Raw genomic sequence first — 23233 nt, 5'->3', positions numbered from 1 at the left:
AAATGCAAAGAACAGTGTGAGTACCCAGCCTTTGCCAGCAGTATGTTTCTGCCCTTTGAAGACCTTGCCTACCTTTTACAGGTCTGAAAACTGCTTTTCTTGAGCCCTGATGTTTTGCTGCCTGCCACTAACAAAACCAGAGGAAATACTCAGTCACCTCTTCTTTAATCTGCTCAGATATTCCTAGGGATGGGGATCTGGAGGTGGGTGCTCCCTGAGTTTTCATTTGAGTTTCTCTAATGCTACTGACACCTTTGAAAAAGAGCTCTGAGCTTGCTAGTGAAATCATGCAGTTTCCTGGGGCACAGCAGGGCAATGACACACAGATGTCCAAGAAAAATGGAATAGGGTCTGTACTTCAGCTCAGCAGTGGGTCTGGGAGCATTTTACACTCTAAGCCTTTTGTGTTTCCTTTCAGGTCTAATACAGGTCAGCCTGGGCTGCTTTTCTTCACTCTGGTGAGGAAGATATAGAAAGAGAGCTTAATCTCTGTCTGCAAAATCCCATAGGCCTGGCTGACATTTTTGATTCAGAGAGAATTTTCCTTGAGAGTCTTGCTTGGGCAGTGAAGGGGGAAGCACTTCAGAGCCTGTCTTTGCACACAGAAATGTGAACCATTCTCCCAGCTGTGTCTGCTATTGGCCTGGGATATCTGAGTGCTCAGGAGGGAAGGGCCTCAGCAACCTCCATGAGTAACCCTTGGCACTCTCCATCACAGTAAGGTTCTATTTTGAAAGAGCAATCAGCCTGAAATAGGCAACTCATCATACATATAAGAAAACAAAGAGATAAAAGGAAGGGAAAAAAGTCCTGGTAAGAAAAAACAATACAGCAGCCCTTCCCTGAACAGGCCCTGGCATTCCTTCTCGCCAGCTGATCTGACATGATGCACAAAAATGAGACCAGCTCACAATGTGACTCGTGACTTGCACTGTTGCGTGAGCTCATCATTAGCAAATGCTGTCAGCTTTCTGAAACAGCTTCACAGGGATCAAATACCTCTAAAAAGTTTCCCTGTCAGGAAAAGATGCAATGCAATATCACTGCTCCAGGTTGATGGGCAGATCATGCTCCCATAGCACTGCTGATGTGGGCAAAGCATCCTCAACAGGCAAATTCCTGGAGATGTGCTTTCCTACAGCCATCCCCACCTGTCCCAGGACTTTGGGGATTTGCAGCAGGAGATTTACCTATGGCATGGGAGCAGGCCTAAGACGTGTGGCCACCAGCAGCAGTGGTTGCTCATTGTATAAGGAAGAAGCAACATTGAACCATTCTCCCTTCCGCTCTACATCCATCCCACCCTCATCTTCTCCCGACCTCCATTTCCCAGAGCAGTTTGTGCCCTTCACCTGGGTGAACTCGAAACTTTCCACAAGCAGGAAAGATTGCTTGGAAAGGCTTTGAACTTGCCTGTGCTTTTGTCTGACTTGCTAGTAGTCAACCCAGAAAACCAACAGCATACAGAGTGGCTATTTTTGTTTCCCCCATCACTTCTGAGGACATTGAAGTCTGACTTCCCAGAAGCAGGGTGGCTGGGCTACAGTGCATAGCTGCCACAGGGGTAAGCACACCCAGAAGCATGAGCCTGAAACTAATGAGAAGGCAGCTGTGTCTTTATGGGATCCCTGAGAAAAGGGCTGATGCTGTGCTCTGTGCCAGGACGCTAAAGCTCAGAAGTGCTCTGTGGATCCTGCTAGCCTGTTGTGGGGACTGGCTCAGAAGTCAGCCCATTAGATGCCTCACCAAATATTCTATTGCCCACCAAGCTGTTCGACTCCCCAGGGAACAAACAGGGATGAGCTGAGTCATTAAGCAGGCTCCTTGCTGGGAGAAACTGGCAATTTAGTCTAAAACCAGAAAAGACATGATCTGAAGTCAGCCCCAGCCAACCCACCTCGACTGTGCACACAGACATCTCTGTGGCTGGCAGAGGGAACTCTCCAGTGCTGCATTCCCCATAGCAAGTGGAGCTCTGCTTCCAGGAGTTTGCACTCCCCACAGGCTCCGGGGCAATAATGGAGACACAATACAGACTGTGTTGTTTCCACTAGCCAGGGGAAGGACCTGCTCAGCAGCTGTCTGGACCCACAGAGGGCTTTTGACAGGGAACAGAGAGGACATAATTGTAATGGAAGTGCTCTGGAAATCTGCACCTTTTCACCTGGGAGGAAAGGAAGTCTCAAATTAACTCCTCTTCCTTCAAAGGCAAGAATACAGCAGTCATAAAACACCATATTGTCCATTATTGCAAAACACAGAGAAACACAGTTACCACTACACAAAATGTGCAAGCCTCACTATTTCCTACTGCTCAAATTGCATGACAAAGAAAGGAACCACAGTTTTAACTATATGTCTGTCCAGAAGCAGTGCCCTGTTTCACTGAGAAATGATGAGGCTTTGTGGTATTTTCACAGAGACTTTTCAGTTTTAGCTGGAAGGGGAAAGAAGAGGGAGCTCAGGGAGGCACGTGGTCTCTTCTTGGAGTATCCATGAGCCCAGCAGTAAAAGCAACCATATGGGCTGCGAGTCAAGCAGTCTGCCTGAACTCATCCCCCCAGGACAAAGCTCTCATCACTCGCTTTCCCTGGCCCACTGAAAACTTCATTAGGTATTCAAAAAGAAAGAGAAGTTCAAGTTCAAACCAGTTCATCCTCTAGAGCATGGTCTTACCACAGAAGTACTGTTCATCTAAAGGGCAAGACAGAGAATTAATCTGAGAGGTGAAGGGAAAGTGTCCTGTACATGCATTTAGCTCTAAATCTCTTTTTATAATTGCTTGAAATTTTTAGGGAAGAACAAGTCCCCAGAAGGAGCTGGAGGGGACTAGTGTAGATGTAGACCACATGCAGACATGCAAAGGACACAGTCAAGCAGTTCTGTGCAAAATTGGAAGCCTGAGGTGGGATTTCCTAGGCAGTGCAAGCTGGTCTGGCTGCAGGCTGCTCTGGTTGGGTGCTGGCCACTTTCTCCCACATTTCCCCAATGGACCAGCATGAACCTGAATGCAGGCACAAGGCCACCGAGGGTTAAGAGGCTGGAGCTGACTGTTTGCAGAGCCACCTCTTCGTCAGTTCACCTTAACTCTAAGATAAAATCCCAGCCCTGTTTCTGTTCCTGCCACAGGTCCACATCCTTCCCTTCAGCTACACTTAAGTTTCTCCTCTCTGCTGCAGTTCCACCATCCTTACACATCCTGCCATCATGAGTAATGGTGCTCCCTGTACAACACACACAAATTATGACAAATAAAAAGGCTGCTATTTATTGAGAGCCAAACTGTTCTCAGCTGGACAAATGTTAATTCAGCAGCACTGCTGTGCCTGTAATAGTGTTGCTGTGGATTAATAAACACAGTACCACAGTTCTCTGGGCTGAAGACCCTGCCCAGCAGTGTGCTGAGGAGGGGTCAGTCACACCATTGCCATACATCCCATAACCACAGGAAACCTCCACAGAAATAAGACAGTTGGGATAATGGGGGAGAGCAGAACAAAGGAAAAAGTTAGTGGAGGGTATGGAGCACAAATCTTATGAGAAGTGGAAAGGGAGCTGGGTTATTTTAGCCTGAAGAAAAGGAGGCTCAGGAGGGTGACTCCACATCTGTCCAAAAGGAGGTGGTAGCCAGGTAAGAGCTACAGAGTCTCTTCTCCCAGGTAACAAGTGACAGAACAAGAAGAGATGGCTCCAGATTGTGCCAGGGCAGGTTTATGTTGGATATTAGGAAAAATTCATTCACTGAAAGGATGGCTAAGCACTGGAACAGGCTGCCCACAGAGGTGGTACAGTCACCCTGGAGGTATTTAAAAGACATGCAGATGTGGTACTGGGGGACATGGTGGCTTGGCAGTGCTGGGTTAATGGTTGAACTCTATGATTTTAAAGGTCTTTTCCAAGCCACACAGTATAAGCTGTGCCAGGCCACACCAAAGATCTGATGTGCAATGACTTGTCCCCAACAGATCGGAGAGGGAGAGCATAACTGAGCAAGCCAAAATAAATAGGAAAAATCAGACTACTCTCAAGGGGTGTGCTTGCACTGATAGAACTCAATTCCCTGCTTTACAGCAGAATAGCTCAATTCTTAATTGCCTGATTTCAATACAAATGCTTTGGTTGCTTATGAAAGCCATGCTCTGCTCCAGTTCTCTTTTGCATTGGAAGAATGAGTTCACCAGACTCCACACAGGCATGGAGCCCATGAATGTGAAAGCTAAGTCCTGCTGGAGGATGGACTGGTGTCAACAACCACACAAAAACAGAAACCAGCTCAGATTTTACCTGAAACCTGTTTGCTTTGTGTGGTTCACTGCTAAAACAAAGGAGGCAAAGACAAAGGAGGTAAACAAGAGAAGTAGTCCTGTGTACCTTGAGCCTTTGAGAGGCAGTTTCCTTAGAGGTCTTGGAACCTCCCCTGGGATCATACAGTAAAAGCTGGAAGTGCCACGGTGTTACCAACCACCCTCCAGCCAACACAGCCACATGATCCTGCCTGAGACTCCCCAGCCTGAGAAGCAGGGCAGTCAGCAGACCTTCACAGCAGCACTGCTTTCCAATCCACCTAGGATGCACAAATTCCACCCCCCGCCACAATCCGCTCGCCCCAAGGATCAGTGGATTTGGGAAACACTATGCAAATAAACATTTTCCATCTTCCAGAAGGACAGATGTAATAGCTGGTGATGCACTGCAGCTTCCCCAGCCCACAGTGAGGAATTCCAGGTTGAGGTGAGGTGCAATCAGCTGAGTAGGCAAGGGCTGAGACAGTGGCAGCCTGGGATGCTTCTCCCGTTCAATTACCCTGATTGCACATGCAAACTCGGGAAGAACAAGGTGGATTGATTTTGATTTTCATCACGGAGAAACACTGAACAGGATCCAAGAGCCTCCAGGCCCCTGGGAAAGACTGAAGCTGTGAGCTCCACCACAAACAGCTGGTGAGCAGCTTTGGCTCATGGCAGGGACTGCTGGCCCCAAAGTGACAGACGTGCAGGGCACCACTATCCCTCACTGCCACACATTTCCCATGACTTCCCTCATTAAAGCAGCTCATGTGACAACCTGCATTTCTTTTTTCCTCTTCTTTTTGTTTTTGGTAGGTTTTTCTTCATTTTCCCCCTCTTCTGTTGCAGACTAGTTTCTGGGTTAACTTCAAATTGTTGTCTAAATTCTTGTCTAGATGAAATCTGCTTTTTAGTTCCCTCCAGCTACAGACAGGCCAAGGCTGATGCAGTAGGAAATCCAGCTCAGCTTATCCGTCTAGAAAGATGATAACTTAAAAAATTTTTTTTAAAAGGTCCATTTTTAAAAGTCAGTTGCTGGATTCAAAATCCCTTAATGCTGATGCTAATTCTTGGAAATTTCTGCAGAATAAATAACAGGCCAAGGAACAAATAATCACCAAAAGTTATGCAGGATAACAACAGATACTCTGCCTCTGAAAGGTGGTTATGTTTTCTTTGGGATGGGGCAGAGGAAGGGAATTAAAAACATGAGCAAGCTCTTTTACAAAGTGAGTGATTCAAATGATGAATCACTTTTCCCAGCTAGCAAGCACTGGCTCAATGAGTGTAATTTTCTCCAATGTTTTTTAGGTGCTGAGTGCAGTAGCACAGAACTCTGCTATGAAAACAAGGTGTATTCCCTTGCCTGAGTTCACACTGCCTCTTTCTGCACCTTCCATCCAAGGAGTTTTCTGGACACCACCTTTCTCATCACCTCTATGCCTTGTAAAGGCTGACCTAAAACAGAGGCTAGAGAGAGTTAAAGAATAAAATACGTATTTATTAGAAGGCCTCTATGGATCCACCTTGGGCAGTACAAGAGCCCAGCCAGGGCTACATCCAAGATGAACCCAAAATGGTCACAAAATGGATGACTGGTCACAAGGTCTCCCACTTTTATAAGTTCTGGTCATTTGCATATTGGAGTTAATTGTCCAATTACAGCTTCACCATATGAAGTCCCATCCTTCTTGTTTTTCTCTCTTCATTCTGCCATTCTTTATGCTCTTGTGCCTGAAATTTGGATCATTTGTCCTTGGTCCCCAGCTAGAGAAGGAATTGTTTTGTCTCCCTACTCTGTGAAGGGAGTTTACTATCCCCTAATATGAAATTCAGAGCTACACACTAAAGCAGTACAGAATCTGAAAAATACAAAAGCTAGAACCTGAGGCATCAACCTGACCCCAGACACCTCAGACAAGCATTCAAGGAATCTGTTCCCTGATGCTCTGAGCAGACTGATGATGCAGACAAAGCCCCTGTCAGCTCTTTCAGACAGTCCTTTCACCAGCCACATCCCTATAAGTCATATCAGAGGCCCTCAGAGATTCCTCCCATGCTGATCCTCAAACTTCCACTGGCCACCTTGAAGCTTTTCTTCCAGCTGCCCCCCCACACAGGTGTCTATTCTAACCAGAGGACAGATCTTCTTATGCCAGCTCCTGCTCAGCATCCCCTCATTCCATAAAGGAGCTACAGGGTCCCCAATAGACCAAGAGTGAGCAGGCAGGAGCAGTAATCTGCAACCTTGAAGACCCTTCAGAAAAGCCTTCAGCAACTTCACTCTGTGCCTATTTTAGCCTTCTTTTAAAGCATAAGCACTGAAGATCATGGACTATCCTTCACATTTACAGTGGGCACCATACTGAGCCCTGGTGCAGGGTTAAGGCACTGCTGCACAGGTGGTAATCTCTCTGCCCTTACACACACATATCTGAAAATATAACCAATGTTAGCAGAAGCAATTCACATTTAGCATCATGACAATTCACATAATCTGGACCATTCTCCTTCAATTTCTTTTTGCATCTGCACAGTATTATGCACTATGATCAGAACAGAGAGAAATCTTTAGCCTGAACATTAATTGAATAAAAATGCATATTCTGCAACAGTTAATCATTTCATGGCTTTCTCGGTTCCAATCAATAGCTTGTGTGAAGGAAAAGCTACAAACAAGGAAAAAGAATTGTTCTGAACATTTTAAAAGGAGCATCTCAATTTTTAAAATCTGACATAATTCTTCACAGAGATTTTCACTTTGATTGATCTTTAGAAAAGCCTCGCTATAGGAAATGCTTTATTCAGTCTAAAACAGAACTTCTTTTCCATTTCTCAAAACTGTTGGTGAGCCAAAGGAATAGTTAATTGTGAGGTCCTGCTGTATTTGGTACCTTCAGCCTGACCTCTAGCAAAACCTCTGTTACTGATTACACATTTCAATGGGCATAGATTGAGGGCCTGGGGATGCAAACACAGCCTGAAGCAGTCCCCATCTGATAAGAAACTGTAACTATTGCAGAGCTGTGAAAAGTGACATTTCAAATGTTGTCTTGGTGCTCCTGATGCACCTTCCCTCCCTTTTCAGGCACATGTCTATTAAACAGGATGAGTTTACAAGTCAAAAAGTTGTTTCTGACTGTCACTGCTGACTGTTTCTCTCTGAAATCAAGCTGTTTTCTCTCCACTTTATACATTACCCCCAGATATGAAGACTCCAAACTCTGAGCATAATTGGCAATTCTCTTGACAATGTACAAGGTAAAATAGAAGCAGCATGTTGCTCAACTGCTCAGTTGGATCTGGAACAAAGACAGCAGCTATAATTGCTATCTACCACTTAAATAACCAGATACTGCACAACAGTAAATGCAGGCTAAGAGATTATTAGGACGGAGATGCCAGTCACAGGTACAGTTCCAGACAAATTTATTTTAATGTCAGAGTGAGCTAATGGTGGAGGCTGGGAAAAATACAGATATAGGTTAAATTGGCCACGATTTGTCAGCAGGATACAACTGCATTGAGTCTCTGGAAGATTCAGGTTGGAAACAGTCTCAGGGAAATTATAGATATCTCTTGGCTGAGTTGTTTAGGTAGCTTGAACACCTGGCATCACACATCCTTAGAGTTAGCAGTGCAATGGCCTAGGAACAAAGATTGTACAAACATTTCTGCATGGCTGAAAGGTGCCCAATGTGATATCTCCTGATACCTCCCTCTTCTTCCTGGGGGACCAGCTCCCAGAGGCAGATGGACACAGCGTTGGCTTTTCAGGACTTATGAAATGCAAACACAGTTTTATTTGCTTCCTGACCCCTCACTCAAAACATCTGCAGCTCTATAAATGACAAGGAAACACTGCAATTCAGCAACACCTTCTACCCCTGCTTAATTCTGTCAGGAAAGTGAGGCCTCACTTCGATGTCACCATGACACAGCATGGCTGTTGTGGAGATGTTTGGGAATTTCTGGTTGCTCTCCTCAGCCCTTTATCTTGCATCTTTTCTGGCAAGGTGAAGCCTGCATGGTTGGGAGACATCTACAGGTGAAGCCTTTGGTCAAACTGAGGAAAAAAAATGGGGTTTTCTTCAGCACTGGAATCCTGAGTTTCTGATCCAGATGACCCAGTTGAGCTGGCAGTCTCAACTTTGCCCTTTGCCATAGAAGGGCAGCTGATGATGCTGCTTTGGCCTCTATAAAAGAACGAAAGGCTTTTCAATGTTCACATCACGTGCCCTGGGCCACGAGCACATAGTTTAATTTTTTGAAGGAGAGTTCTAGCAAAGCCAAGGATTTTGATCCTGCTCCTTTCTGAAAAAACACTCTGGAAAATTTTTGGCTGCTGTAAAAAAATTCTTTAGAAGGGAAGTGGAGGATGGAGAGGACATATGTAAATTTTTGAAATCAATTGTACAAAAACTTTTATTCACAACCTTAGTATTCATGGATTCAGCAAAATAGAAAGGAATTCTCCAATACCTGCCTCACCTGACAAACTTCAAGCACTAACAACAGCAGATTCTGTTTTTGGCAAGGTATGTCAGTCCCTTTGCACATGAAATAACTCTCAGGATATTAGAATAGGATAGATGCTCATCCCACAGCGCAGTGCCTCAAAATCAGTGGTATTTGTGTTTCTAAGTCACTTTGTATGCTTTTGTAGTCCTACACTTCTCTGCTGCAAAAGCACCGTGGTGTTAGTACTTAAGAGAATTGTATCATAACATTTCATTCCAGTTTATTCATCTTTTAAATGCCCCTGGAGAGTCCTTTCTAATATCTGTGTTTGTCTTTTGTGAGTCTAATACTTAGTTATCTTATTTTTTCTCTCCCAGACAGGAAACAGAGGCAACTAACTCTTCTCCTTTGCATTTTTAGTTACTTTCCTAATACAACCGACTTTCAAGAGAGATTATTCCCATCTGCTGTGAACCCATAAGCAGAGTGCTGGTGTAAAAAACTCAGCATCAGCTGCACTCTCACCAGACACAGACTTTGAAGGAAAACTACCTAAGGACATTCAGCCTGTGGCAGAAGCAGCTTCTGCAGAAGAGAATGATCTCTTTGTGGCACCTCCACAGAATACAGCACCTCCACACCTTCCAATCCATGTGCTTTGTTTCCTGCCTATCCATGTGGGCATCCACATTTAGCAGCTCTGCAGGCTGTTCTGGCTACTCTGCTTCCCTTCTGGGATCCATGAGTTTCAACATCCACGCTGGCTGCAGCCTCTGCTGCTGCTGTGCCAAGGCCACCACGCTGCCAAGCTCTAGCACACCCTCACTGCCCTAACACATCTGCCATCCCAATAAATATTTTCCTGTTGTTTCATGCTGTCTCTTTACAGTCTCACAGTCACTATCTCTACACCCTGAAGCTTTGTCCCAGCCCAGGAAAGACAAAGGCCCCAGGCACTAGCAGTGTGCTCAGCAAAATCCAGAAAAAGGGCAGCACGTGGCTCATCCAGGAGCTGCACCAGCAGCAAATGGCACACAGCAGTGTTCAACTAAGCAGTTGGACCACGGGAAGATTTCCTAAATTAGGTCCTAGGATAAAAGAGCTGAGCATGTGATTCCACCTCCCATTCTAAACTTCCATATGCCAGATGATAACTGCCTATTAAATTGCAACTGGGAATAAGCACACAAACGTGCTGCATCTCCTGCCTTGTCCCAGTTACTTTAAAATAGGTATTGCTGACTCAGTCTCCTGGATTAGAGAAATCGGAGATCTTCAATAGAACTTAACTTTTCAGGTTTGCACAAAATCCTCTAGAAACAGATCAAAGGGGGAAGAGTAGCTCTAGTCAGGTTCACAGGTGGAAGCAAACTTCCTACAAAAATGTACCTAATAAAATCATTAATGTTGCAGAGGTTACGTTATAGATGAATAATATAATACTTGGCTCTCACAACTGAGAGATAGATATTATGTAGATGTTAAAATGCATAGCAATGTTATTGTAATATGTGCTCCCCATAGTCCTCTTTCCCCTCCCCCTTGTAAAAGCATCAGTAGTCAGGGCATTTAGAGAGGGCCAGCTAATTACCAAGAGTAAGCTCGGTGAAACAACACCTGACTTCCAACCAAGATATAAGAAAGTAATCTCCACAAATGGACAGCAGAGAAAGAGTTTACTGACAAAACTTTGGGAGGGGCTAAAGGTATAAAAGGCAAAACATCAATTTTGTAGATGAGCATGTGGCTAATAGTCATGGGGGCTGATAGTCATTTAGTCCTTTTGTTGTAATTTTTGTTAATGTTTAATAAACCTTTAAAATTTTTAAAAGTGAGCAATCATTTTTTACAGGTTTTCTTCCCTTCACACATCCCACAGCAAGGATCCCTCCTTACAACTGTGCTTCCAGTGTTCCCCTTGAGATCTGCTTTCCTGCTCAAGACAGACCTCCCACCCTAGAGTGCAGGCCTTTAGCCACTGGCCATCACTGGTCCCATTCAACAGCAGTGCTACAAAGCTCCCCAGCTGGAGGAACTCACCGTTGGCCTCTTCCATTGGATCTGCCAGAGCTTCTCCTCTGGGAGCAGGGTGGGACCAATGGAGCTGATGTGAGCAGGGAAGGTGGCATCCTCAAAGAGCAGCCCTTGACTCAGGCACAAGGCTCTCAGGTCTCTGAAGTCCTGGCTGTTAAATTTCTTCAGGTTCTGGAGGCTTCCTGCTGCTCCCGTGGTTTGCTCTGGCATCAGAGAGGAGCTGGGGGCGAGCATCGTGCCCTTTTCCTGCGAGGGGCAGACAGGGACTGCCATTAGTCTCCCCATGCAAAGTGGGCATCGAGAGTGTGTGGGATAACACCAACCCCTCCTCCCACCAGGAGGACTCTGGAGCAGCAGCTTGCAAAACTGAGGGCAGCCACAGTGACAAAATCCTTATTAGCTGGAAATGCATGGGGAAAGAGCAGTCGTCAAATCCCGACTGGTTTATCTTAAACCAGTTCTGTCAGTGCTACAAATTCAATTTGGAGTCTTCCCTGAGGACAGAGAGCAAAGCTGTTAGTGAGCTGCTGTGTGAGCACTGAGGTACAGCTGCAATATAAGCGAGCACAGGGGATGGAACAGGAGCTGCACGTGCAGGGGAGTGGGAGTGGGAGCAGGGATGATGCCCCCAGGTAGCCAGGACTCTCCAGGTCAGGTATCACAGCTGTGCACAGGATTTCAAGCTGCTGTTTAAACTGGGCAGGCACTGCATGGCATCTCCAGGTATTCCAGTCTGAAGCATGGGTGAAGCCCTCTCTGTTAATATGTCTAACAGAAAGAGGAGCTTTAAGTAGGAAAAAGAACGTTTCATACATGCAGTGAAACCCTGGACTGAACAGACCTGCTAATACACCTGATGGCACAGATAGGGATGGATGCAGGAGCCAAAATCTCCTGTTGGGGTTTTTTTCCCTTTACAGGCATCAAAAAGCGCAGCAGGATTCCTGCCATCAAAGATCTACTTTTGTTCCAAAGGGAGGCAGCTCAACTTCCAAGGAGACACTGGACTGTGGGATGGGAGAGATTGTAGTACAGGAGTGGTAGAAGGACAGAAGAAAGAAAAAAACCTGCACATTTGGAGGGACCAGTGGCACTGGAGCTTAAAGAAAGCAATTTGTTCTGTCCAACCAGAGCATGAGTTTTGAGGTGTGCTCCCCAGAGCCACATGGATGTACAGAGACACACACCTGGGCACCAACTCCTGGTGATGTCCCTTCAGCTGAAAGGCTCTGCTGTGGTTTCAGGGCTCAGAGAAGTAGCAGGAAGGTTGTGCAGCCTGCCTTGCCTCCTGGTTCCTTCAGCTTCTATTGTAACACAGAATTACATGTTGCTGGATAAACACATGACTCAGGGTCCACACCAGTTTTCATCCTTCATTCCCAATTGCCCTCACAAAATCAAAATACTAACTATCCTGAGCTATATTTCCCCTTTTGCCTCTTTCTATATGAAAAGAGAATCCCCTTATCAGCAGACTTTTAAAGGCAGAATCCCTGTGATCGTCCTCTGCCATCTTGCTTTATGGATGACACCACACTTGATCCAGGGATTCCTGCCCCCAGCCCCTGGCTTCCATAAATTAGCACTGGAAAATCCACCACATACCCTGGGCAAGCCTCACCTCCAATTAATTAACTTTGCTGAGCTAATTTCTAGCTTGAAGTCATCTAGTTTCACTTTCCAGCAACTGGATGCCATAGCTCTTTTGGTTGATTGGTTTTGTTTGCTTGTTTGATTTTTTGTCGTTGTTTTTTTTTTTTTTTTTTTTTTTAGATGAAAAGGCTCTTTTTTACCAAACAAATTTATCTGTCAATCTGAGATGTCCCTGGTGCTGCACGAATAGAGCAGACGGCTCCAGTAAGAGCAATGCCTCAGGTTTGTATTGTAAATTCTTCCCACATGTCAAAAATACAGCTCAGCTGCAATGAAGGTGTGATACAGCCCCCCACCCCCCTCCCTACACCCTTTTTACTTAGTCTCATCACCTTTCTCAGTGCTTCAAGTCACTTAGCCTCCTGGCATGGTAACAACAACCTAAACAAATAAGTGGTTTTGCATCTCATTGTTTTAATTAAAAGCCCCACAAAAAAAATCCAAAACCACCCTCGGCCAACAAGAAGAGAGAGCATTCCCCTGGGGTTTGCATTTTTTAATACAATGGAAATAAATCTTATGTAATGTACCATAACACGACAAGGGAATGGCTTCTTAACAAATACTCATTTGAAGCTGTGCCCAGGCTCCGTGCATGCTAAGATCTATTTCTTGAAACAGCGTTCCAGCAAAACTGATTACTAATTCCAAAGCTCAAATTAAAATTAACAGAGCTTGAAGGCTGGGTCTGACACGCGTTCCCTCTCTTCTGACAGAGAACAAGAGTTTTTAGCATGTGTGTGTGCACGTTTAATTACGTTGTTTAACATATTGGGATTAAATTAGCAACCAGACTGAGGAAAATAACACACTTAACTACTATTCCCTTGCAGGAATATCTTCATCAGCACAGACACAGGAGTTCTACACCCACCCATGCCCCTCTGCAGGCTGTCCATGGGGACAGGACCTGGCTAGCAGTGCCCTGGCTGCTCCAGCACACTCTGATGGCCACCTCTTTCGTAGCAGTATCCTGAATCCTGGCCACAGCTCTCCCATGTGGCTCTCACGGGTCTGTCAGCAACAGCAAAGGTCACAAAGTTCTTATTATTGACTGCTTGGTTGGGGAGCTTCTTACTCTTTCTGACCTCGAGAGCCAGAAAGGCTTTCAAGGGACAGTTATAATGGAATGGATATTGGAGATGTTGCCCTTGGACTGCTGCCTGCCACAAGATGCAAGGAGAGAGGGAGGGATTTAAAACATTCACAAAATCTGCTTGATTGTCAAACTCTAAAGAAAAAGAGACTTCTTACTAAGGAAAGAAATTATTATTCAGAAAGGGGTAAACATTCAGGAGGGGCTAAACAAACATTTGTTTAGTCCTGGGATCTCCTTCAACACACGTACTTATCTAAAATGGGGAAGGGAATCACACCCAACTTTGCTGCTCTTTTTTGGTTCCTCTTCCTTCTCAGCAGAGGGACATCCGTGTTGTCTGTCTCTGAGAAAGGGACAAACAGAAAAGAAGGAGGGAGAGAAGGTAAATAGAGGAAAACCTACAGAGAGAAGGATAAAAAGAAGTCAAGTATTGCAGCTGGAAGGGATGTGAAGGAAAGAGGAGTCTCCAAGCATAGCAGGGCAAAAAAGTGGTGACTCCTGCAGAAATCCATGGGGGAACCCCAAGCAGCCACGATTCTCTGCATTGAACAGCTTCAAAAGCAGCAGGGAAGGTGTGTCCTGTCTCCCTCCTGCTCTCATTCAGGAAAGATGTCAAGCCACAACTATAATCAGCGGCAAATGCTACTGACAGCTAATCACACTTTACATAAAGATTTATGTCACAGTACAGACATCATTTCCTTCAATGGCTTTGGTATTTTTCACAGAGTAGAAAGTAGAAATAGGCAATTAGAAACCACGTGTACTTCATAGCTGAACCTTCTCCTCTCCACTGATTTTCTCAAAACTTTTTCCATTATATGTTGGCTTAGCTGAATTTCTGTACTTTAGAAAGAGCAACTAATCTTCTCAAACACAACTAACAGTACCAGAAGAGCTGAAAAGCCAGCAGCCCTTCTTCCCCTGTTTCCTCTCAAACACTCCAAACTATCAAGCTACATTTCATCTCCCCATAATATTAAATATATGCTACAGTAACACCAGCACTCTTTCCTCTAAGATCCTGTCATTCACATACTTGAAGCATTGTAGAAACTTCAGGGACTCAGTTCCAGAATTATCTCATAATGAAGGAAAGGGTGAGTTTATTATCCCTCCTAGCATTCAGAAGAAGAAAAAAAAGGGAGCCAACAATCTCCTGCAGAGACAGCGAGCTGAGGATGCAGTGCAGGGACCAGAATGTGGGTGTCCCAAACCCCAGATGGACAACAGCTCCTTGTACACACACCTTGTACAAAAGCCTTGAGTACCACAGAAAATAAAAAACCAAAGCCAGGCACTCTGGCAACCGTCCAGGAGATTACTTTCCCAGTGGCTTCTTGCATGACCTTCTGCTCCAAACAGCCTGTGAAGTACTCCCTTCTGGCTATTTATTAAGTCAATTTTCTTCTGGTTTTGCATACACAGCATAGGACAGTTCCAGATACCTTTTTTCTACCTCATTTAACATCAGCCTACAGTAACTATAGAATCCTCCTCATCTTAGAATCTCTACTCCCACTTGATCCAATTACTTCTGACAACTTACCGTTTTACAAAGGAGGCTCCTTCTAGGATAGCAAATTCATCTTTTCTTTCCCTCCAGGTAACATTAAGGATAGGGACTCTAATTTATTCTGTCTCTCCAAGGCAAATCCTTCTCAATGTGTCTGTGGTGCTTTTCCAGCCCTATTACTTGTATTTCACCTGCTTCATCTTGTACTAAATAAAACAGCAAAGGGATGTTTTTTACCTGCAGTGCCTCGGGCGTAACTCCAGCCACCACCAACAGAGAGACATGGGCTGGCCCAATTCCTGCTCTCCATCTCTCCTTTATAGGGAAGCTTTTGCCACGCCTTGAGCAAACACAACCAAGCTGAAGTTCAACAACCAATCTGGCGTGGGTGTAATAGTTTCATACAGAAATGAAGATACACACATATATATAGATATAGATATGCACACACATACTTCTGTTAGCCATCCACAATGAATTGTCTGTCGACCTACGTTTGTGGAGAGCATCCTGTGGCCATCTGTGGCTTCAGCTGCAGTTATTCTCAGAGGAAAAACAGTTTAATTTGCACCTCTTACCTGTTTTTCTCCTCTCAAACCACCAGGAAATGCAGTAATCATTCTGGATCCAGGCACAGCCTGGCAGGACTCACCACAAGACAAGTTATCAGAGGTGCGTGTCATTCTTTCTGCAGCAGTAAAATCAGCAGATATTTTTAGGCCAATGCCTGTTAGCATTTATGCTGGGCTCTTACTTAAATTCCACATCAGTTCACTTGGGCAGCTCATTTCCTCCAGGACTGCCTGAGGAAGAAGAACTTATCCTTTTATTTAGGAAGGGACTGACCTTCATTATGCGAAAACCCAAAGCCAAATAATTAAAGAGTATCTAGCAAAAATGTGGAAACATTTATTTTTGGGAGACCAAACTGAGACAGCCTAAAGAGGCCCAAAATTCAAGGCAATGTGGGCAGACCATTCTCAGGGACACATTCCCTGGCAGCAATCCTAAGTGTATTCCTACAGCCTGCAAGCATGTATTTGAATAAAAGTCCTGGTGTACAGCCACCTGAACAAGAGACAACGATGAACCCTTGCAATTGGGCAAACCAAGAGCCCCCTGGGCAGTATGAGTTGCAGCACAGCGGGTGAAGGCAGGAGACCCTTCCATTTTGCACAGTATTTTTGGGATGATATGTGCAATTGCTATACCCAGTTTTGGACTGCCCAGTGTAAGAGGGGCATCGAAAGTTCAGCAAGTTGAGCAGAAACACACCAGGATGGTCAGGGGGCTGGAGCACATGATGTGCTCCAGAGAAGAGAGCAGAGAGTGTGGATGCTCAGGCAGGAGTGACACCTAATTGCACTCTCCCACTATCCAAAAAGTTCCAGAGCAGGTGGATCAGGCTGCTCTTGAAGGTGCACAGCAGATGGGCAGAGGCAACAGGCACACCGAGCAGCAAGGAAAATGACATGTGGCTGGAGATAAAAAAGATCTCCAGAGTGGCTAAGCCCAGGAACAGGTGCCCAGAGAGATATTGGAGATATTCACATGGACAAGGACATAAGCACCAACACCTAATTCAGAAGTTAACCTACTTTGAGCTGGAGTGGGACTCAAAGACCCAAGAAATTACCCTCTCTTTTTCAAGTTACCACAGCTTGTTCATGAAAAGTTACTCTGCAGTGAATGTTCATGAAGTTCACCTTGGGGATTAACAGAAAAACTTATCAATCCATAGCTCTTTACTTATCCAAAGTAATCCTACAATCACCTGGGCTCAGGAATTTCCCCAAAACTTTCTGTTTGTTCTGCAGTCTCTTTAAGCTGGGATGTCAACAGTTCACATAGCAGCTGGTTCCTAGGAGCTATGGGAGCTGAAAACATGAAAGTTCTCATGAAAAAGACAGTTCCTCTTCTTCACCAGTGTTTACTATAGCTCTGTGGGTCTGAAAGCTGGGTACTGCACTCTGCCTGCTCGTATTTAAGAGCTTTCATTTCCTCATGAGCTCCCAGCATTTAAACTCTAATAGAAAATACATCCATGTAAATTAGAGCAAAATCTGTCTCAGAGGGCAAAACAGGTGCAGTTTTCCTTTAAGAGCTGTTTTCCATAACCACTACATAAATAAAAGCTGATTGCAGCAGAAGCGGGGAGCGAAGATTTCCTTCATTGCAGCGAAGGAGCTGTGAGGTGATAAATGCCATAGCTGCTGGCTCCTCTGACAGCAGGCACGCTGTTCATCGCCTCTTCTCCGGGGAAGCGGCAGGTATATCCCCCTCCAGGTGTGGGGATTCATTGTCTGGAACTGATATCTCTGCTTAAATGGTGGATTAACATGATTTAAGAAATATTCATTGCAAAGTTGATTAGAAAGCCCCATCACCAACCTGGCAGGAGATTTCAGTTGTTGCAGCATGAGCCCATTTTGAGGCTGTCAGCTTTTCTGCAGAAGGCTGTATTGATGTGTCCATTTTTGCAGTGGCTCCAGAGAAGGAAGCCCAGAAGGCTGAGGGATTTATGTGCAGTAATGAGTCTTGGGATTATTTGCTACCATAAGTATCTGTGGAAACCTGCAAGGGAGAAAAAAAAAAAACAAACAATAAAAAAAACCAAACCCATGAAGGATTTGAGTAAAGTGTACAGGGCTGTACATTGGGAGAGCAGGGGGATTTTCTTCCAGTGGTACCCTGTGAGATTGTGACAAGTGCCAACAATTCCCCTGAGTTAAAGGTTGCTTTTGCACAGCAGGGACATGAATCCATCTAAGGGTAGATGTGCAGTTTAATCTACTCGTGAACAAAAGATGCTGAAGGATCACTGAAAAATCAAAACTGCTTCTGCTCTGTAAGGCACCGCCTCAGGGCTGGTAAAGCCCAAATAAAAGGACCAACAGCTTCCTCTTTCACAGGGTACTGGCACCAGAGGGCAAATACCAACAAGTGCTGTTGAACCCAGGTTTTCTGTGAAGCCCACATGTGAGGTCTCAGCTGGCACCACAGATTTTTGGCATCACAGATTTTTGGAATTTAGTCACTCTTTATTCCTCTCTACCCTGGGATAAAAATACACGGAAAAAAATATGCACAACACAGACGCTCTTTTAAACAAGATTTTAAACTAAACACTTATATCTCCTCTTTGCCTGGCTTTCCTGAGGGTAGACTGTTGTTCTGGATGGATGTCATGGTCTAACAGCAGCTGTCAGCTCGCTCACTCCACCACCAGATCAGTAAGAGAACTGGAAGAGTAAAAGTGAAAAAACCCATGGGTTGAGGACAAGACACCTCAAAAGGCAGAGCAAAAGCCGTGTGCCCAAGGAAGGCCAAACAAGGAATTAATTCCCTGCTTCCCATGGGCAGGCAGGTGTTCAGCCATCTCCTGGGAAGAGAGGCTCCATCACACATAGCAGTCATTGGGGAAATCAGTAACTCCAAACACCCCCTTTCCTCCTTCCTCCCCCAGCTGTATCTGCTGAACAGGATGCCCTGGGGTGTGGGATGTCCCTTTGGCCAGTGGGGATCAGCTGTCCTGGCTCTGTCCCCTCCCAGCTCCTTGTGCACCCCCAGCCCACTCGCTGCTGGGTGGGGTGAGGAGCAGAAAAGGCCTTGATGTGTGCAGGCACTGCCAAACTGTAACAAAAACATCTCTCTGTTATCAGCACTGGTTTCAGCACAAATCCAAACTATAGCCCCGCACTGTAAAGAAAAATAAATCTAAGCCAGTTTAAACCAGCACAGTAGCCAGCAGCATGTCTGAGGCAGAGTTTTGCATCATCTTCCAAGGATGTCTGGGGAGGAACTGCATGACTTTGCCCAAGTGCTAGTGGAAGCCTTGGCCTTAGAAAGGGAATTCTCCTCACTCCACCCACAGAGCTTCTGCACTGAAGTATTAAGACTGTTATTTTTTGCAACATTTCAGACATATGCCTTAATTTCTTACTTCTGCTGCTCTTACCCCTGTGAAGATCACACTCTTTTTAGCAAAAAGGCTCTTAATTTACACCATGGTAAGTAAAAGAAACAGGCTGGGAAATTTTCCAGGGTAGTGAACACAAATAGGTTTTGTGTAAAAGAGGAATCATCCTTCAATCATTGTCACATTTGCTGCAGTGATTGGGCATCCCACTGTTTTTGCATTATGGGACTAATGTAAGAATACTATCAATCCATTTCATTTCCTCATTCATAATTTTGTATATAGGTCAAGTGTTACCATTTATTTGCTTCTCTTACACAAGATGAAGTGGAGCTATGATTAATATTAGTCATAAACAAGCTCCTTTGCTCTGTGTTTATGCAACTCCTATTTCTGGCAGAATCTGCCCTTCTAAAACATAAACTTTTATGACTGTAAAAACTATCAGGCAAGTAACAAAGTCCTACTTCAGCATCTGTTTTTACCCAGTCCTCACCCACGAGCTGCTCCTCAGTGCAAATTCACCATGAGCTGCAGCACTTTTGCCACATTCACACATGAATCATTTTGCTCATAAATGAAGTACAAGTGTTGCCGGAGTGAAATGTGGCAGCTGCTTAACAGTACATAATGAATCCACAGAGTTAGATCCTACTGCCACTTGGGGGAGGGGAGATTTGGTTTGAAAAATATCTCTCTCCAGAGCCCTATTTTCATAAGAAATATCCACTGACTTCAGAACCACAGTGGGAATTCTTTGAGAATAAAAATAAAAATAAAAAAATAGGCAGTCTGCTACTGACACCCATATTAACACTAGAATTTCCCAGTGGACTATTTTTCCTTCAGAAAAATGCAATTCTGTCAAACATGAAAGACACTAACAATGAATTTTCACCACAAGAAAGACACAAACATTTCAATAATGCCATTGGGCTCCATTCTGATTTTGCAATAGTTGCAACTTTTACTTATGAAAACCCCATCACTTCAGGCTCATTTCTGCATTATCCAGAAGGTTTAACATTGCAAAGTAAAAAAAGATTTCAAGTGTTATTGCAATAGTTCTCTGCATTTGGTCTGATGCGATTTTTAAGAATGATTTCCCAAGAAATTTTGGACTTTGTTTTTCATTTGAATGAAGAACAGAATATGGCAGCACTTTGAATTCCGAATCTCTACAAAAGTTTGGCCACTCAGCAGCCAGCAGTGAAACTCTCCTTGAGAATAAGCCCATCGTATCACCAGGAGTAACATCAAAACATATTTTAAACAGAGCCATCCTGACATTGTCCTTGCAAGTGACACAGCCTCCCACCTGGTCATGGCACTGCTGCTTTGCTTCACCAAACCTTGCTAGGAACTGTTTGGAAAAGCAAGGAAGGAGCACTTTTATTCCTCTCTCCTTGATGTCCTTCATCTACCTCTTCATAAGCAGCTTTTGGATTCCAGAGACAGACTTTTGTGCAAGGCACATCAAAATTAAGCTCTTGTTTTCATCAGCATATTAGCCCTTATTTGGCATTTCTGCCTCCAGCCTCTTTCAAGCCCCATGGGTATGAGAAAGTTTATTTCACGCTTTTTTGTTTTGTTTTTGTCTTGGTGTGAACAGATTGTGACAGTCTCACATTTGTTTGTTTTCCAGAAACATTCCCGCCATCCTCTAAAGGAGAATCCTTGGCCTGCAGATTGTTCTGACAGCTTAAAGAAACATTTGAGGTTCCCAGTTCTTGCCTCAGTCTTTGCTGACTACCGACATGCACAGCACAGCTGCTTCTTCCTTGACATCTTGCCATTTGTGAGGTGCCAACAAGGGTGAGCTGCTGGCATTCCACCTTTGCTCCTTGCTGTCCACCTCCCTCCTCGCTCCCCCAGGACATCCAACACCTGGAGAAATTCAGGGCTGCAACCTGAGGCAAGCCAGACGACGCCTCTGGGATTCCATGTCCTGCAGCACATACCCGAAACCTGAAAATGGGGTTCATATCCAAATCAGTGCAGAGGGATCTGAAGCTAAATTATGGCAAACCCTAATACCATCACAGGGGAATTAAGGCCATGAGTTGGCTGGAACACAATGTGACACCCTGCACTTGTCCTCTGAGAAGTGCTGGTGGAGCTTCTCCCTCACACAGCAACTGTGCTGGATGCTGACAGTGTTTGCCACTGCTTCAACATACTGGTTCCACAAAACACAAATAATGGCATAGAAGGAGAAATTGAATTAATCTTTCAAACTAATAATCCATCACCAAATTCTTGCAAAATTAAAATATTAGAAAAAACAGAAATCATATGGCTTTATCCTCCCTTGATCCACCAGAGGTGACCTCTCCTGAAGCAGTAGTACCCAAGCATACACACTGCAAGGTACCCAGGCAGTTTAAAAAGAAAGGCTGTCTTGAGAGAGGATGGTGAGATACCTACAGACCTGATAGTAATGTCAGAAAAAAATTTGTGTTCACCTCAGTTACTGTGTTAGGTAAGAGTGGTGCAGATCTTTTCTGCCTTCTGGACAGGACAGCAGGCAATTCTCCTGGCAGTCTCAGGGAGCATGGTGCAAGGCTCCCAGGATCATGCTGTGTTTCCCTGGAATACTCAGGGTACCTAAACCTGGTGTTTTTCCTCTGAAAGAAGCACACCACACGTTGTATCCCACTAGGGACCCATTTGGTCTCCCTCTAAGAATTATTTTGGCCAAAAGAAGAGTAATATCACAGCTTTTGTAACAGCACCAGCACTTGCCAACATCACAGGGTCAGAGAGTAAAAACCCTCAAAGATCCTCACCAAAACATCACCAGCCTGAGTTTTCTCATCCTGATGACTTTGTAGCCAGATGCATCAGAGCTTTCTCATCTGACTGACACAAGTAAAAAGGAAAGCACTGTCCATAAAGAAAGCTATTCAACTTAGTCTGGAGACTAGATTTATTCAGCCCAAAACCAAAGGAGAATATGACCTCTGATTTGCAAGGCATACGAAGGACAGCAAATCCATGAAGAAAAGCTCCAGACAGAAGTGGTCTCCTCCAGCAACTGAGACAGCTTTGCTGCTGAGGCCTGCTGGCAAGAGAGGAAGGAAAAAAAAAAGCAACCATAAAATCTTGTATAGAGAGAGTTTAGGGACTTACCAGGATGAACTGTACAGATTTGGAACCAGAGAGTTCCTTTGCAGCATGGCTCTAGGACATGTGGACTGAATCCCATCCAAGCTGAAAGAGAAACAAAGATCAAGAGGTGAAGCTGTAGAGCACAAGTGGAAACTCTGAGGCACAGAGCCCAGTGGTGCCCTCCCAGGGCAGTCATCCTGAGCAGCACAGCATCTGGACTCAGCCTGGGCTCAAACCTACAAATCCCCAATGGAGAAAGCTGCTTTCCCCAAATTCTGCTTCCCAAGAGCTATGGGGGGGCCAGCTGTGACCTGCAGGGACTAACAGAGCAGCACATCACTGAAGCTCCCGTGATAAGAAAGGGTTTGTGTGTTCTGCTTCCTTTTTTCACCTGGTTGCCACATGCCCGTGGAGCATGGGCATGGCAGCTGCCACCACCTTTCCCAGGCTGGCCCTGCACTGTGACCTCTGTCCCCACACTGTGCTGGCAGCAGGCTCCCTTTTTCTGCCTCAGAGCAGCTCCAGCCCTGAGCTCTTTTGTCAGGATGAAAGGCTCCTCTCAGAGCTGCACGGTGTGCTTTGATAACAGGGCTGCTCTCTTTGCTCTGCTCTATCAGTACATGGAAAAATGAGGATGGGTACTCTATCTGAGGTATTAATTAAATACCTTAAATAGCTAGATAAGGCACTTAGCTAGGGCTCAGAGCCATGTATGCAGAGTGAGATGCCAGTGCAGAGAACAGCATATGGTCCCTAGTGAATGTTTCTGTCACTTTTCATTGACATTTCAACTAATGTTCTTCGCTGATTATCTATATTCTACAATGTATTAAGGAAGCACATCAGACACTGCCTTCAATTTGTCCAGCCAAACTGCACTACATTTCTAAATGCTTCCTTCTTCCTGGGGGAGGAGGAAGAGAAGAACTGAATTGTCTGTTTCCATGGTCAAACACAGGAGGCTAAGGGTAACAGTCACGGGATAGAAACAGGGCCATAATATACAAGACTGTAAAAAGAAGGGCAGAGTCTCAGGTTATTTACAGAGGATGACTTCTGTGAAAATTATTCCATCCAGTAAAAAAGTGTAACATGCAAGGTAATGCCAAAAGGGAAGAGGGACACTAGGAGAGGACAAGGCTCAGTAAAACCAT

The 23233-nt window shown here is 44.8% G+C and overlaps 1 protein-coding gene across 1 annotated transcript in view; it reads right to left on the bottom strand.

Annotated features, from left to right (window-relative positions):
* CAPN13 (calpain 13) overlaps positions 1 to 23233 on the bottom strand; it is a 66185-nt gene that overhangs the window by 32243 nt on the left and 10709 nt on the right. Inside the window, exons 2-3 of the mRNA XM_077781783.1 lie at positions 17441 to 17623; positions 10788 to 11027 (exon numbers count right to left, since the gene is read on the bottom strand). Coding sequence (XP_077637909.1) covers positions 10788 to 11027; positions 17441 to 17524 — 324 coding nt within the window. The 5' untranslated portion in view covers positions 17525 to 17623. The remainder of the gene's footprint in view (positions 1 to 10787; positions 11028 to 17440; positions 17624 to 23233) is intronic.

Source organism: Lonchura striata, chromosome 3 (assembly GCF_046129695.1).
Source record: "Lonchura striata isolate bLonStr1 chromosome 3, bLonStr1.mat, whole genome shotgun sequence".
Lineage (NCBI taxonomy): Eukaryota > Metazoa > Chordata > Aves > Passeriformes > Estrildidae > Lonchura > Lonchura striata.
The sequence above is the reverse complement of the archived record's forward strand: the minus strand, read 5'-3'. Positions and strand labels throughout refer to the sequence as shown.